Raw genomic sequence first — 13,081 nt, 5'->3', positions numbered from 1 at the left:
ACATGCAAATCAAACCTGCAGAGAGCGGCCTGGGGACAAGGCCTCTGGATGTGCTTAGAGTGGATGAACTGGGAAAGACACACATACTGCATCCATGCAGTATCTGAGGATGTGTTGACTGAGCACATACATATGTACAGAAATAGGCACTTCTACGAACACAAACCCTACATTCCGCACTTGGGCCTCCTAGTCAATGCACACTTCCCCCAGGAACTTCAACAGCTTTTGGTGTACATGCAATATGTAACATATCTTGTATTCTGTACTTATTTGCTGCACAGCTGCACAAATATAACACTTTGAAGAATACAGTTTAATCACTTGAGAACATAGTCTTTATGGAGTGATGAACAAACAGTTTCTATTCCTTGCTTTTCAAACCAGCAATGCTGAAATGTCCAGCATAGATGTCTCATATCCAGATGTTTTCTACATCGAGTGATAATATTTAAGTAATAGTTTTATTTCCAATTCTGACATGAAAGAACATAAGTGTATCAGCACTTTCACTGAATTCAGTGGCAGAACCAACTGATAGGAGCCCATGTGAGTAAAGTGATTTTTTTACAACTGTTTGCAGATCTGGGCTAAATCTGATTATACTGCAGGAAAGATATATATCATTTTGTGTGTTGCAATTTTCATTATTTCAGTTCAGATATCTCAGCTCAGTCCTTTGTTGTTTTTGGGTTTTTTTGAGATTTATAACAACAAATTTAGGAGACTTGCAGAAAGCTGGGACCTAAATGGTGCTATAATATATGTCTGTGGTGTGTTGTCTATAGATGTCATTAAATTCAGTGCAGCAGATAGGCATTTCTGGAGGCAGCAGGATACATTTTGCGATTTCTCTTCCATCTACATGGCAAAAATTACAGAGACTGTCCCTCACATTTGGCAAAAAATCTCATTTATTAATAGAGTCCTTGCTATCTTCATACAAGTGTTTTACAAATAATTTTTGATATGCAGAAGTGAAATAAACATGCAAAATTAAAAGACACATGAAAATTACTGATTTTTAATTAACAGAGATCTATCTGATTAAATAGCAGAAACAAACCTAGCCCAGGATAAAGTAGTTGGAAAGGACTTAAAGAGATTGTGTAGTTTAGCTGCCTGACCACTTCAGGGCCGATGAGCAGTTAAAGCCCAATGTGAATGGCACTGTCCAGGTGCACTGACAGGCACAGGACATCCACCACCTTTCTGGGAAGACTGTGACAGTGTTTCACCATTTTCTCAGTAGGGAGGTACTTCCTAATGTCCAGAGCAGAGAGAAGAGATCAGTGCCTCCCTCTCCAGGTCCCCTGCCCAGGGAGCTGTACAGAGCAATGAATCACCCCTGAGCCTCCTTCTCTCCAGCCCAGACAGACCCAGAGCCCTCAGCCCCTCCTCACAGGATGTGCCTTCCAGCCCTGCCACCAGCTCTGTTGTCCTCCTCTGCACCATCCCAGGACCTTCTTCCCACCCTTCTCAGAGTGTGGGGCCCAGCACTGCACACAGGACTCGGGGTGAGGCGCACCAGGGCTGGATCCAGCGGGATGATCCCAATCCCAGCTGGTGATGCTGTGTCTGCTGCACCCCGGGATGGGGTTTGCCCTCCTGGCTGCCCGGGCACACACTGCTGGCTCACCCTGAGCTGCTGCCCACCAGCACCCCCAGATCCCTTTGGCAGGGCTGCTCTACACACACTCCTCTCCCAGCTTCTACTGGTGCCCAGCTTTACTGCATCCCAGGGGCAGAATCTGGATTTGTTCTTGTTTAATTTCTTGCCACTGATAATTACCTAGTGCTCCAATCTATTTCAGATACCTCTGCAAGGCTCTTGTGCCTTGAGAGAGTCAGCAGCACCTCTCAGTTTGGTATCATTGGCACACTTGCTAATGGTGCATTCAAGTCCTGCATCCAGATCATTGATAAGGTTGTTGACCAGAACTGATCCTACAGTGAATTCCTGAGGAGCACCACTGGTGATTGCTCACCAGGCAGATGCAGCCCCACACATTAAAACCCCTGAAGTTCTGACATTCAGCCGGTTTTTCATCCAGCACCCAGTGAACCTGATCATCACAACATCTTGTCCAGAAGAACACTTTGAGAGACAGCATCAAAAATCTTAACAAAATCATAATAAATATTACAAAATTCAAGAAAAGCCTTACCCACCACATTCCTTTCATCTATTAGGCAAGTAACCCTATTCTAGATGGGTATCAAATTAATTAGGCAGGACTTTCCTTTTATGATCCCACAATGACTATGCCTGGTGATTTCATTGTCCCTGAAATACCTTTTAATAGCACCCAGTTTGATTTGACAGCCATCCAGTCAAAACACTTGTCCTCTGGATTAATTCAGCAGTGTAGAATTACTGTGCATCCCTGTTGCTGCCTCTTACATCCCATATTGGATATTGCAGAGCTACTCACAGGCTCTGGAAAGAAATAATTTTTTTTTGTCATTGAGGGCTTCCCAAAGCCCAGCGTGTACTTTACATTCTGAGATTTCTTTTTATCTTCTTGCAAATTTCCAAAGAAACCAAAGACACAAAACACTCACTGAAAGCATGAAAATACACTGTGAAAAAGATGGAAATAAAGCAAATTATCATTTTATTCATAAATATCAAATAAGTATAATTATTGGTGACCTTTAAGATTATGTTAAAATGGTAATATAAATTTCTTAGAGCCTATATAAGGCCCACAAAAGCTTTTACTTCAGGCTTCAGTAACCACATTTCTCTTAGAGGAAAATGTTAATTCCTCTGCTTTCAGCAAATCTACTGCCTTTCTTATACTTTCATTTAATGCTCATCATTAACAGCTGTTGTGTATAAATATTTGCTCTATTTTGTTAGCATGGTATCCAAGAAAATGATGTCTTTGTGATAGTACATTCAGGTTTTATGTCTTTCCTCTCCCCCACTAAAAACGTTTGATATTGCTGGCCAATTTTTCTGAAGGAGTAGATGTCTTGGAAAATTCCTTAGCAAGGTCATGAAAACAGGCAGCTGGAGAGAGGATAAAGACTAACCAGACATGAAACTGAGCTCACTCAAGGCTCATAAGCAGAGAAAATCATACTATGCTGTAACCACTATGCTTTACTTGTGTATTCCTCTCTTCATATTTTACTGGTGCCATATTAGCTGTAGCAACCCATTGCCACTTTCTCATTTGATATCTGAGGTCTACGAAAAAGTGAAAAGAGCAGGCTGAGCCCAGACGGACTTGGCTGGAGTCTTTGGAAGACATTTACACACAACAAAATTCAATCAAAATTTCATGGGTGAAACATCCAAAAATCTCATCTCCAAAGGTGACATACTCCAGTGATTCACTAAGAAACTCTTCTGCTGTCTTTGTAATAACACCAGGGTTTCGGTACATTGTCATTGGAGCAGAAACACCATAAGGAATCACTATCTAAAATAAAAAAAAAAATTATGACAACAGTGTAATGCCATATAATTACATAAGGCACTCTGCAGATTCCCATAGCATCTGACATATTTTGACCGATGTTTGCAATGGATTAGGGCACTATATGGAATCAGTGACAGTACTATGGTGAAATAAGGAAAAAAGCTGTGTATAGAGGGAGACAGAAATCTTGCAGAGTCACCCAGCAGTTCACTGAGGACAGCTACACAACACAGATTTAGACATCTCAAATATTCTTGAAGAATTTGCTAAAATGAAGGCTAATATGGCAAGATGCAGCAACACCTGTATGATATTTACCTTTGCCTTATACTCTGCTTGCAGTGGTTGTAGAATAATAAAAGCCTAGATAGAATATAACCAAACCAATAAAAGCCTAGATAGAATATAACCAAACCAAACAAAACCAAAATTAGTATAGGAAGCTCAGTGCTTTCACTATCCTCAGAAGTAAGTGTAAACATGTCCTTAACACAAAAGGCCTAACATTGTACAATCTAAGGCCCAGGGCATTGGTGGAAAACACAAAAATGAAGTTTTCAAGATACAGTTTCTGCTGGTGCACCTGGGCGAGGCTGACTCTTTCTCTGCACCAGAAAAGATGGAACCTGGCACTGTCCTGAGCTGGACATCCAACAAGTGTTACTGCAGACTGCACTGGAAGCTTAGACACTTTTATGAAAAAGTAGAGTCCCACTTATTCTAGCTATTGTTTCATGTGGCTCTGTGCTCTGGATGATCCCTACTGTGCCAGTCAGACACTTGCACTTGTTGTTTCTTTTGCAATGAAAAGTGGAACAAAATGAAACTCGTGCCTTCAGTATTTACCTAGTAGCATAACCTGCAGGTAAATGTTTCAAAGTCAAGTGTTTCTGAATTTGAAGAAAAGTTTTAGCTTCAATCTTTTAGATTTATTTAAGTTTTTCTCCACAGCATGAAGAGTATGCACATACTAACTTTGTGCAAATTTGAGTTTCTTTCAAGAGAGATTTTAGGAGTTAGATCTTTGAGAAATAGTCAGACACTTGATGAGGTTGAATAGCTCCTCTGTAATGAAAAATATAAAAGTCCTAATAAAGAAAAAAAAAAAAAAAAAGACTGTTTTCCAAACCCATCATTTGATAGTCTTAAAATTGTAACACCAACACTGTCATGATATTGCATGATATAATGCTGACAAGTAAAATAATTTCCCTCCAGAGGACTAAAAAAAAATGTTACAAAAGAGCTAATGAAAACAAACACCAAGCCAAAACAAAAGAAACCCCAAAGTTAAAAGATACTTGAGAATGAAAAAAGACAAGTCGACAACATAACATTACTAATGTACCATATCATTTGGAAATCATGTTAAGTAAACATTTTTAAGGATCTAAAATTATCTGGTTTGAATGAAGTTCAAATTTTGAGCAATGAGGGTTTTATATAAAAGGAGAAAAAGGAACTAGAAAACTATATTTTCTTACCAAGAATAGCTCTTTTTTATTTTGGCCAATCTAAACTTTAGCTACATTTAAGAAAATATCATTAGAATTTTTCATTTGAAGGAAACCTGAGTTGATCAAGTTACTTTTGGAGTTTTACTCAAAATCATTCATTCCTCACTTCTGTGAGTTCATGAATTCAAATTCAGAGCAAAAATTTAGGTGAAATCTATGAAGTTAGGCAACTCACCAGTCACCTACCAGAAATTTTATTCTTGGTTCCATAAGAAAAACCTAGCACTTTTGTTTATCTACAATTTAAAATAAACAACAATTGTGTATCTACAATTTAAAATTTAGATAAATGAGCGTAGTAAAATTCATCACTTTCCAGAATGAAGACAAATTGTGAGCACTGGTTTAATACTATTTAATCAAAGGCAAAATCATTCCAAGGATCAGACATACCCTGAGCTGACTTCATTTACAGTGTTTCACTCATTTTTGGTTGTCAGGTATTGCTAATTTACATTACTTCATTATTTCAATGGAGCAATTCTATTTATATTCTGATCATTTTTTATACTGATATAATGCTTTGATAAACACTTAATGGGGATTTCTTCATAAAGCAATGTGAAAGATTTACCTTAGTAGCTGAGTACATTGTATATAATGGACAAGGGAAAGTACTCGAACCAGAGGACAGATTCAAAATTAGAACTTTCTGACTGAAATTTAATTTAAACAGTTACATTCTGTTTACAGTTTACAGGATTATAGTAAAAGTATAGTAGTATATTTCTGCATGAGCAGAAAACATTTTTTTCCCCAGAAGGCATAGGTCTCCTATTATACTGTCAAATGTGCCTTCAAAAGACCCCCTTTTTACAGTTTAGTTTGGTTTAAACCAGACAGGAGTAATGTCATGAGTGAAAATTGAATGCCTGCCACAATCAGAACCATGGGAACGTTGTACATGCAATTGTACATCTAACAGAGAGAAAAGTCTGTCATCAGAGGAAAGATTTTATTCTCCTAAGTAATTGGCAGATCCCCTTTGCTCTTTAGCCAGCACATTCTTTTTCCTGCTGCATGGATCTGTTGGTTTAGCTTCCCCATTCACAACTCCCTGTACGCATCACTAAAACCCAATGCATTCAGCAACAACAAGGAAAAACAAAACAAAACAAAACAAAAATTAAACAAGAATTTTTTTTTTTTTTTTGCCAAAACTAAAAGCCTCTAAAGTACTGGCCTCTAAAGTGCAGTATTTAACAATATTTTCTAGAAAATCCACCCAAAAAGCCAAACTTCTAGTTTAAGGACCCCACGTCTAAAATACACATAGTACAAAAAGAGGACAGAGATCCTAAATCGCAGAGCTGAATTAATGTCTCTGATTAGTAATATGGGTATTTCCAGAGCTTGAAAAGCATTATTCCAACCCAAACTACCATTCTTAGAAGAATAGATAATATATTCAAATGCTGTTTCTTGCTTTATTAGGCCCATCACATCCTATTCTATTTCTGCCACACATTTTTAACTGGGGACAGATACATATTTTGTTTTCTGCTCTGTTCTACAATTGACTGACAATTTGTGGGAGTTCCTATACATATAATCATACAGCAATAACAGAAGTAGAAGATATCTTACTGATTGATTGACTGTGAAGTTCAGAAGTTAATGAAAAACCTAACTACCACCAAAGGCATTGAAGGTAGAAGCTTAACACAGTTCAAAGTTATAGAAAAAATACTTTGCTTGCATCTGTTTCAAAACAATTCTTGTCAACTATATGACAAGTATTTTAAGAATTCTTTCCATTCCCCATCTTCCTGACAGCATTTTTGAACTGATTTTATTTTAATAACAAGTTTTTTCACTTGATCGAGCTATATATATACAGCTCAAATAGCTAAAATATGGCACATTCAACATTTTGGAAAATATTTTAGAAATGCTTGTGGCCTGAAAATCATCCGAGTTGTCAAAAAATTCCAAAAGTTAGCCTTCTAAGCAGTGAGAGTCTTATGTTTGTCCAAAGCTTTTCAACAGTTTCTGAATTTCATAATTCTTCAACATGGAATCATAACTGCAAGGAGAAAGTCAACTCCATGTTCTTTTTGCATTCTCAGTTCTGCCTCTAGCTGGATCAGAAATTGCAGAAAATCAGGAAAATATATAATTTTCTTCCTGCAACCAGAAAGAGTTTTAGGATCTTTTTTAGTGCTAATTATTTTATTATTTTTTCATTCTTATTTTAGCAATAGACTTAATCATGAATCTGATTTTTAAAGTGAAATTAGATGCATTTTTCATATAAGAAATCAGCTTTTCTTTGTGCTTTTGAAGGGTACTATTGATAGGAAACCTAAGTACCAGGAAGAAGTCATACTTACATTATGAATTGTGTCAGGACAGCAGTGTGACCTAACTTGTAAAGGTTGCAAGTTAATGGCACAGTTTAATTGAATATTTGTTATTTCCTGATATTTTTTTCAGTAGGGTCATCATGCTCAAGAGGATAGTAGGAGCAGTGTGGGGTTGACAAAGTCTGAAAACACAGTCAGTCACATCAGCTTGGATGAAGAGGAATTTCCAAATAAACATGGGAAAATGTCCTTCCTTTGCAGTGCTGAAAATCCCACTGACATCCGTGGGAGCCAGGATACGTGGACCTCAGGCATTACACTGGGAGAAATGGTAAACGGGATCTAGCAGGAATCCAGACAGGGAGGAGAAAGGAAATCCAAAAAGATTTAAAGATTATTTGGACCTAACCATGAGGAATGTTGGTTAGGAGAATACTTTCTTCTCTGTAATTTGGAGGAAAGTGAATATTCATGGAACACTGAAAAGGATGTGGTTGCAGCAGTGGGGTAAGCAATGCCCAGGCACTGCAAAAACAAAAGAGGTTGATTCTGAGATATAGGTAACGTGGGAAATGACAAAAAGAAAAACCTCCTGTATCCAGATCAAGAGGGCACAGAATGGCACATATATATAGCATTCAGATATTGCAGATATTTCTGTTCTTTTGACACAGAAATAGAATATATCCTATATCCTGGGAGCAGAAATGTCACAAAGCTACTTATAGAATTTGCTCCCACTTACTGGTATTACATGATTTATTATCTTAAGTCATTAGGCAGCAGTACAAATTTGGGATGTAAATTTTGAAAGCCAGAGAGGGACAAACATCTGCTGTTAATTTTCATGTCATTTTTAGAAAGACGTGAAAGGCATGGAAGTCAAGGTTGAGATCTTCTGCTCGTGTTCATGTTAACATGCTGCTTGCATACAGCAGAGCAATACAAATCTTAATCAGAGTTGAAAAGCATGAAATACTAAATGTTCTTGGAGGGGAAGGAGCCAACCAAAATTAGCACTAAGGGGTAACAATACAGAATCAGGAGACAGTTTCTGGAGTTTCTGTCCTGCATTGATACAAAAACATGTTGGCAAAAGATAATTGTGACCAAAAAAATGTACAGTGCTAAAATTCAAACTACAGATTTACCTGTCTGAAAATTTTAATTCTGATGGAAATCTCCCTGCATACCAAAACAAAAATGATTTGTGAAATGTTTTAGCTGTTTCATCTGTAGTGCAAGGATGTGTTTCAACTGAGAAATTGTGTTAAGAATTTTCCAGTCAGTTCTGATCAAAATATTTCACAGGTAATAGAAACAGGTGAGTTCCTTAAATTAACACTGACTGTCCTGCTGAAAATCACTGAATTAAATTATAATACATAGAAAAGTTACTAATGTACTTTTTAATGAAATACATTACAGCCCCAGAACAGATAGGACGGAGTCATATATCTACCTGGAACAGAAATAATATTGCAGTTGACAAGGTCCAGCAGGAAGAAACAAAACAGTAAACTCCTTAAGCAAGAGTTTGACGGAAGCAGCCTGCCTGAAATTCTCAGATTTGAAAGAGAAGATGACACAAAAACTGAATGAATCCTGAGAGAGGTGCTAGGAAGATACACACTTAGAAATTCTGGCCTTTTCATTGCAAGTGATATAGAGGCAAATAACAATAAGGCAATGGAGTACTTGATCACATCCTTAATCCTGTCACTCAATTCAACCGCCGTAAATTAATTCCCCCACAAAGTAAACAGCATTTAAATGAGGTTTCTTTTTTCTTTCTTTTTTTTTCTTTCTTTTCTTTTTTTTTTTAATTTTGTTTGTTTGTTTGTCTATTTCCACATACTTAAGCAATGTGTCTCAAAGAAACTAAGTTTTAATAACGCTAACAAGAACCCAATATTTTCAGCTGTGGCTGTGAATGGACTGGACCCCATTACACTACAAGCCAGCAGGGAGTCAGGAGGTTTGCTAATCCCTGTTCCAACCAGGTCAGCTGCACTCTCCCCTCTATCACTGGATGCTTCCTGCAGTTTAGCTGAAAACTACCATTCTTCTTCTCTTTCAAGCTCTTCCAAGCATTAAACCCAAATCAAAATATGCTTCTTCAGGCCCAGCTCATTTCCAACCCAACTGAACAGTTAATACTTGCTTGTAGCAGGGGCAAAATCTGTGCCTTGTTCAATGAATTACCATTCCTCATTGTTACATTTGAAGATGAAATCTACAGAATAATTCTAATTCTTCTATGTTTGGCCCATTAAGGAAATGGCATGGAAGAGGATTATGAAGCATTCCAACATTGCTAATTAGTCAGGGAAAATACAATGTTAAGAATCAAATCGAGACAAAGTGCATAGTTCATCTAATTAAACAAAGTGCTTCTCTTCAAGACCCAGAAGATTGTCAACTACATGTGAGGAGAAACACTGTTTAGTGTTAAGTCCTGTTTTCACTGAGGTCAGTGATACTGAGGAATGCTGTCTCTGGGAAACAGAAAAACAGACTGTTGCTAAAGCTGTTTGTGTATTGTTGCTGTTATTTCATTTCTTTCACTATTAAAAGGTTGACTTTCTTTAAAATATAAAAATACCTTCCAAAACCCCATCTTTTCACTGTTGCTTCATGAGTCATACCAGATAATGAGCCACAGACTCATTATGTATATTTGATTTTAATCATTGGCTAACAAGTTGTTGCAACACATCATTTATACAATGGTCTGTTAAATACACCACAGCCATAAAATACTTGTCAATTAACAGACCTTAATGACTGATCCAGAACAGCAGTATCCAAGTCCTTCAGATCTTTTTCAATGTTCTTGTACACTGAATTTTTAGTGAAATCAGCTTGTATAACCTTCACCTTTTGATCTGTGGCCAGCTCTTTAACTAAAGAAAAACCCAAAACCAAAGACCAACCAGCCAAGAAAACCTCAGTTCTCATCTACGGAGAAAGAGAGGGGAGCTGTAATAAGTAATGAGAGAAACAAGCAGATGTCTTGCTAAGTAATGTCCATCATACATCAAGCAATTGTTTCAACATTCTTACTCTAAGAAATAATACAACACAAGCATAACACTCTCACTCTACCCAGCTGTTTTCAGGAAAATGGCCTGGCAAATATAGGAAGGATTCAATCAACGGAGCTTTTCTTACATGACCTAAACAACATTAGGTCTTCTAAGAAGATCTTTAGTCCTTCAGTAAGGTAAAACAAAACAAATTCAGAAATAAGACGCACAGGACTTCTTCCCCTTGTTATCATAATATTTATAGATGAACACTGTCAGCATATGTTAAACAAATGAATGTGGATGCCAGATCCCCTACACAAGCACAGCTTTGCAGAACAGTTTGAAATAATTTTGATGGATAAGATAAGCATTTTAACAAGTGGAACTTATCTTTTTACACAAGAGGAGGGGTAAACAAGGATGGACGGGATGCAGCATTTTCTGTATTATTTTTTTTTAATTCCTTGACAATTTTAACATTTGCGCTCTCATAGTCTGAACCTTTCTTGGGATTTTGCAGCACTGAAAGGCATTTTAGGGAGGCTATAGCTTAAATTTTACAAGGTCAATTAGAAGGGAAAGGGAAATGTGTGTGATTTTTCCGATGTCATTTCTATGCAGGAGGGGAGCCCAGCTCTACATTGCCATTTTTTTCAGCAGTTGATTTATTGCTGTTCATATTTTCAATGTAGTTTCATGAGGAAAAGAAGTAGAAACTCTTTATTTACTCATTTTTAAAGGCAAGGCTCTCCTTTAAAAGGGCTCAATAAGGTCTCCTCTAACTAGATGTTCACATTGTAAATTTTTGCTACTAAACCTGCTTTCAAGTTTTACGGGCAACCTGAAATCCAGATGAAGTTTGCTGAAAAAGTGACAGGCAAAGCTTGGAAATGTCAATAGAGTATCAGATTGCAGGCTCTCTGCAAGTGGCAGGAATTCAGGTGCACACTCATGGCAAAAATTGTGCATGGTTTTTGGCAAAATGTCTCTTGCTGGCATGTATTCTGATTTTATCATACAGAAGACAGAGAGCATTGCCTTGAATAGGAATCAGACTTGCTGAATTATTACCCAGAAATTTTGTCTCATCCATTTGTGCTCATTCGCTAAGAAGAGGCCTTGGGCCAGCGCCTGTGGGAGAGCAAGAATGCAGAAAGCTGGCTTTGGGTCCAGCAGATCAATTTGCAACAAATCAGAACACCTGTTTGAGCAGAGGATGAGATAAACTTGCTCCCTTCCAGTTGTTCCTCTTTGCCCCTCAAAGCTCTTTGCAAACTGCAAGTTTTGACCACCTTACACTACTCAAGTAATGAAGTCTGAGGAAACAGCAAGCACACTGACAGCAGACCTGAAATGTGTGCTGCATCTTGTGTGCAGTTTTAGAGGACATCTGTCTCCATGACAGAAGAAAGGAGGAAGGACTGCCCTTTTTCTTGCCCTCTTTCTAAGCTGCAGTTCTGTGTATGAAAGGGACAAAACATCCTTTGAACCTTCAACCTATAAAAGCAACTCTAGTGGCAAATGACCCCGTCATGGTCCCAGGCTGGGAGAATGGTGAAACTATAAATAAAAGGATATTGTGAGTGTAAATGCAGTGAGTGGGAAAGAACAGAGCAACAGCTGGAGCAGACACCTACAGTGACCTTCTGTTTGAAGAGCTCTATAAACAAAACGAGATGGTCTTAAAAAGTATAGTGATGTTGTGGCCATCCTTCTCGTGGGCAATCAGAAGGGCAGCCAAAACTAGAGCAACATAAAAACGAGGATCAAACAAGCCATTTGGACTTTCTCTGCAACTCCTTGTCTGTACAGAACTGTATGGCTGCAACCAGCACTGTCAGCCAACAAACAAGTACTCCAGATGGCTTTCCTCCATCTCTTATAAGAATAAACCAATATATTAAAAAACAATAAAACTCTCATGCTGACAAATGAATTACCCAGGGATAGCTCTTCAGAAAATTAAAGCAATTCTGCAAAGGAGAGAGCCAAAAAACAATTTCCAATGTTTCTTATGTCTCTCCCTCCCTATGACAGATTTATGATAGTCTTTGAAGATTCAAGGCATTACATCTCTGTTTAAAAGTCCTAAGTGTCCTAGAGTAAAAAGCCTAGCTTTTCAAACACCAGGACAGTTTATTGTCTTTTTTCTTCTTTAAATTTTTTTTTTTTTTATTTTAAATAATGGAGTAAAAACTAATTTAAGGAAAATTAAAAGTGGAACCAAATTGGCCAGTTCAATGTGTTATAAGATGTATTTCTAAGACTTTTACATCTAACTTCTTCTGGCCTTAGACCACTTGGGAATTTGCTGTCAGATAGGATAATGTGCTGCTTTTTGAAATTTACCGAAAAGATAATAAATCAGAATGAAGTATGAAGTTGTTTAGGATATACAGCATTCCAGAATCACTCCCCTCCTATTTAGATAGTTTAGAGAGTTACAAAGATGTTCTGAAAATCAGTGTAGCAAAATGAATGCCCAAGTGGCACAAGAACTGATCTTGAAAGGCCTTCTTGAAGTACTACAGCAACATTTGAATATAAAGAGAGAAGCACTAAATCTTAGGTGGTGTTCATATTCAGTGGAAATTTACAGATAGGAGAGTAAATTGAAGAGTTTACTTAAGGTCCCTTAAGGGACCAGCAAGACACAACAGACAGTTTTAAATATCCTTTTAGTATGCAGAAAGGCTTGGGAGATGAGTTGTTTTATGCTAGTCAGTGAACTCACTATGTTACCTGCTTATTTCTTGGAGCAGGCAGGACAAGAGGCAGAGGACACAGCAGAG

The 13,081-nt window shown here is 37.6% G+C and overlaps 1 protein-coding gene across 1 annotated transcript in view; it reads right to left on the bottom strand.

The window, feature by feature from the left end:
* Window positions 1-2,801: 2,801 nt before the first annotated feature.
* The window catches only part of HSD17B3 (hydroxysteroid 17-beta dehydrogenase 3), a 23,464-nt gene continuing 13,184 nt past the window's right edge, over window positions 2,802-13,081 (bottom strand). Inside the window, 7 exon segments of the mRNA XM_071424803.1 lie at window positions 2,802-3,434; window positions 3,738-3,797; window positions 5,526-5,607; window positions 6,642-6,676; window positions 8,727-8,754; window positions 9,512-9,574; window positions 10,046-10,157. Coding sequence (XP_071280904.1) covers window positions 3,264-3,434; window positions 3,738-3,797; window positions 5,526-5,607; window positions 6,642-6,676; window positions 8,727-8,754; window positions 9,512-9,574; window positions 10,046-10,157 — 551 coding nt within the window. The 3' untranslated portion in view covers window positions 2,802-3,263.

The sequence above is a fragment of the Agelaius tricolor genome, unplaced genomic scaffold, assembly GCF_023055355.1.
Source record: "Agelaius tricolor isolate 1412-34295 unplaced genomic scaffold, bAgeTri1.0.p SCAF_4, whole genome shotgun sequence".
In the NCBI taxonomy this organism is placed as follows: Eukaryota; Metazoa; Chordata; class Aves; order Passeriformes; family Icteridae; genus Agelaius; species Agelaius tricolor.
This window is presented reverse-complemented; position numbering and strand designations above follow the sequence as displayed.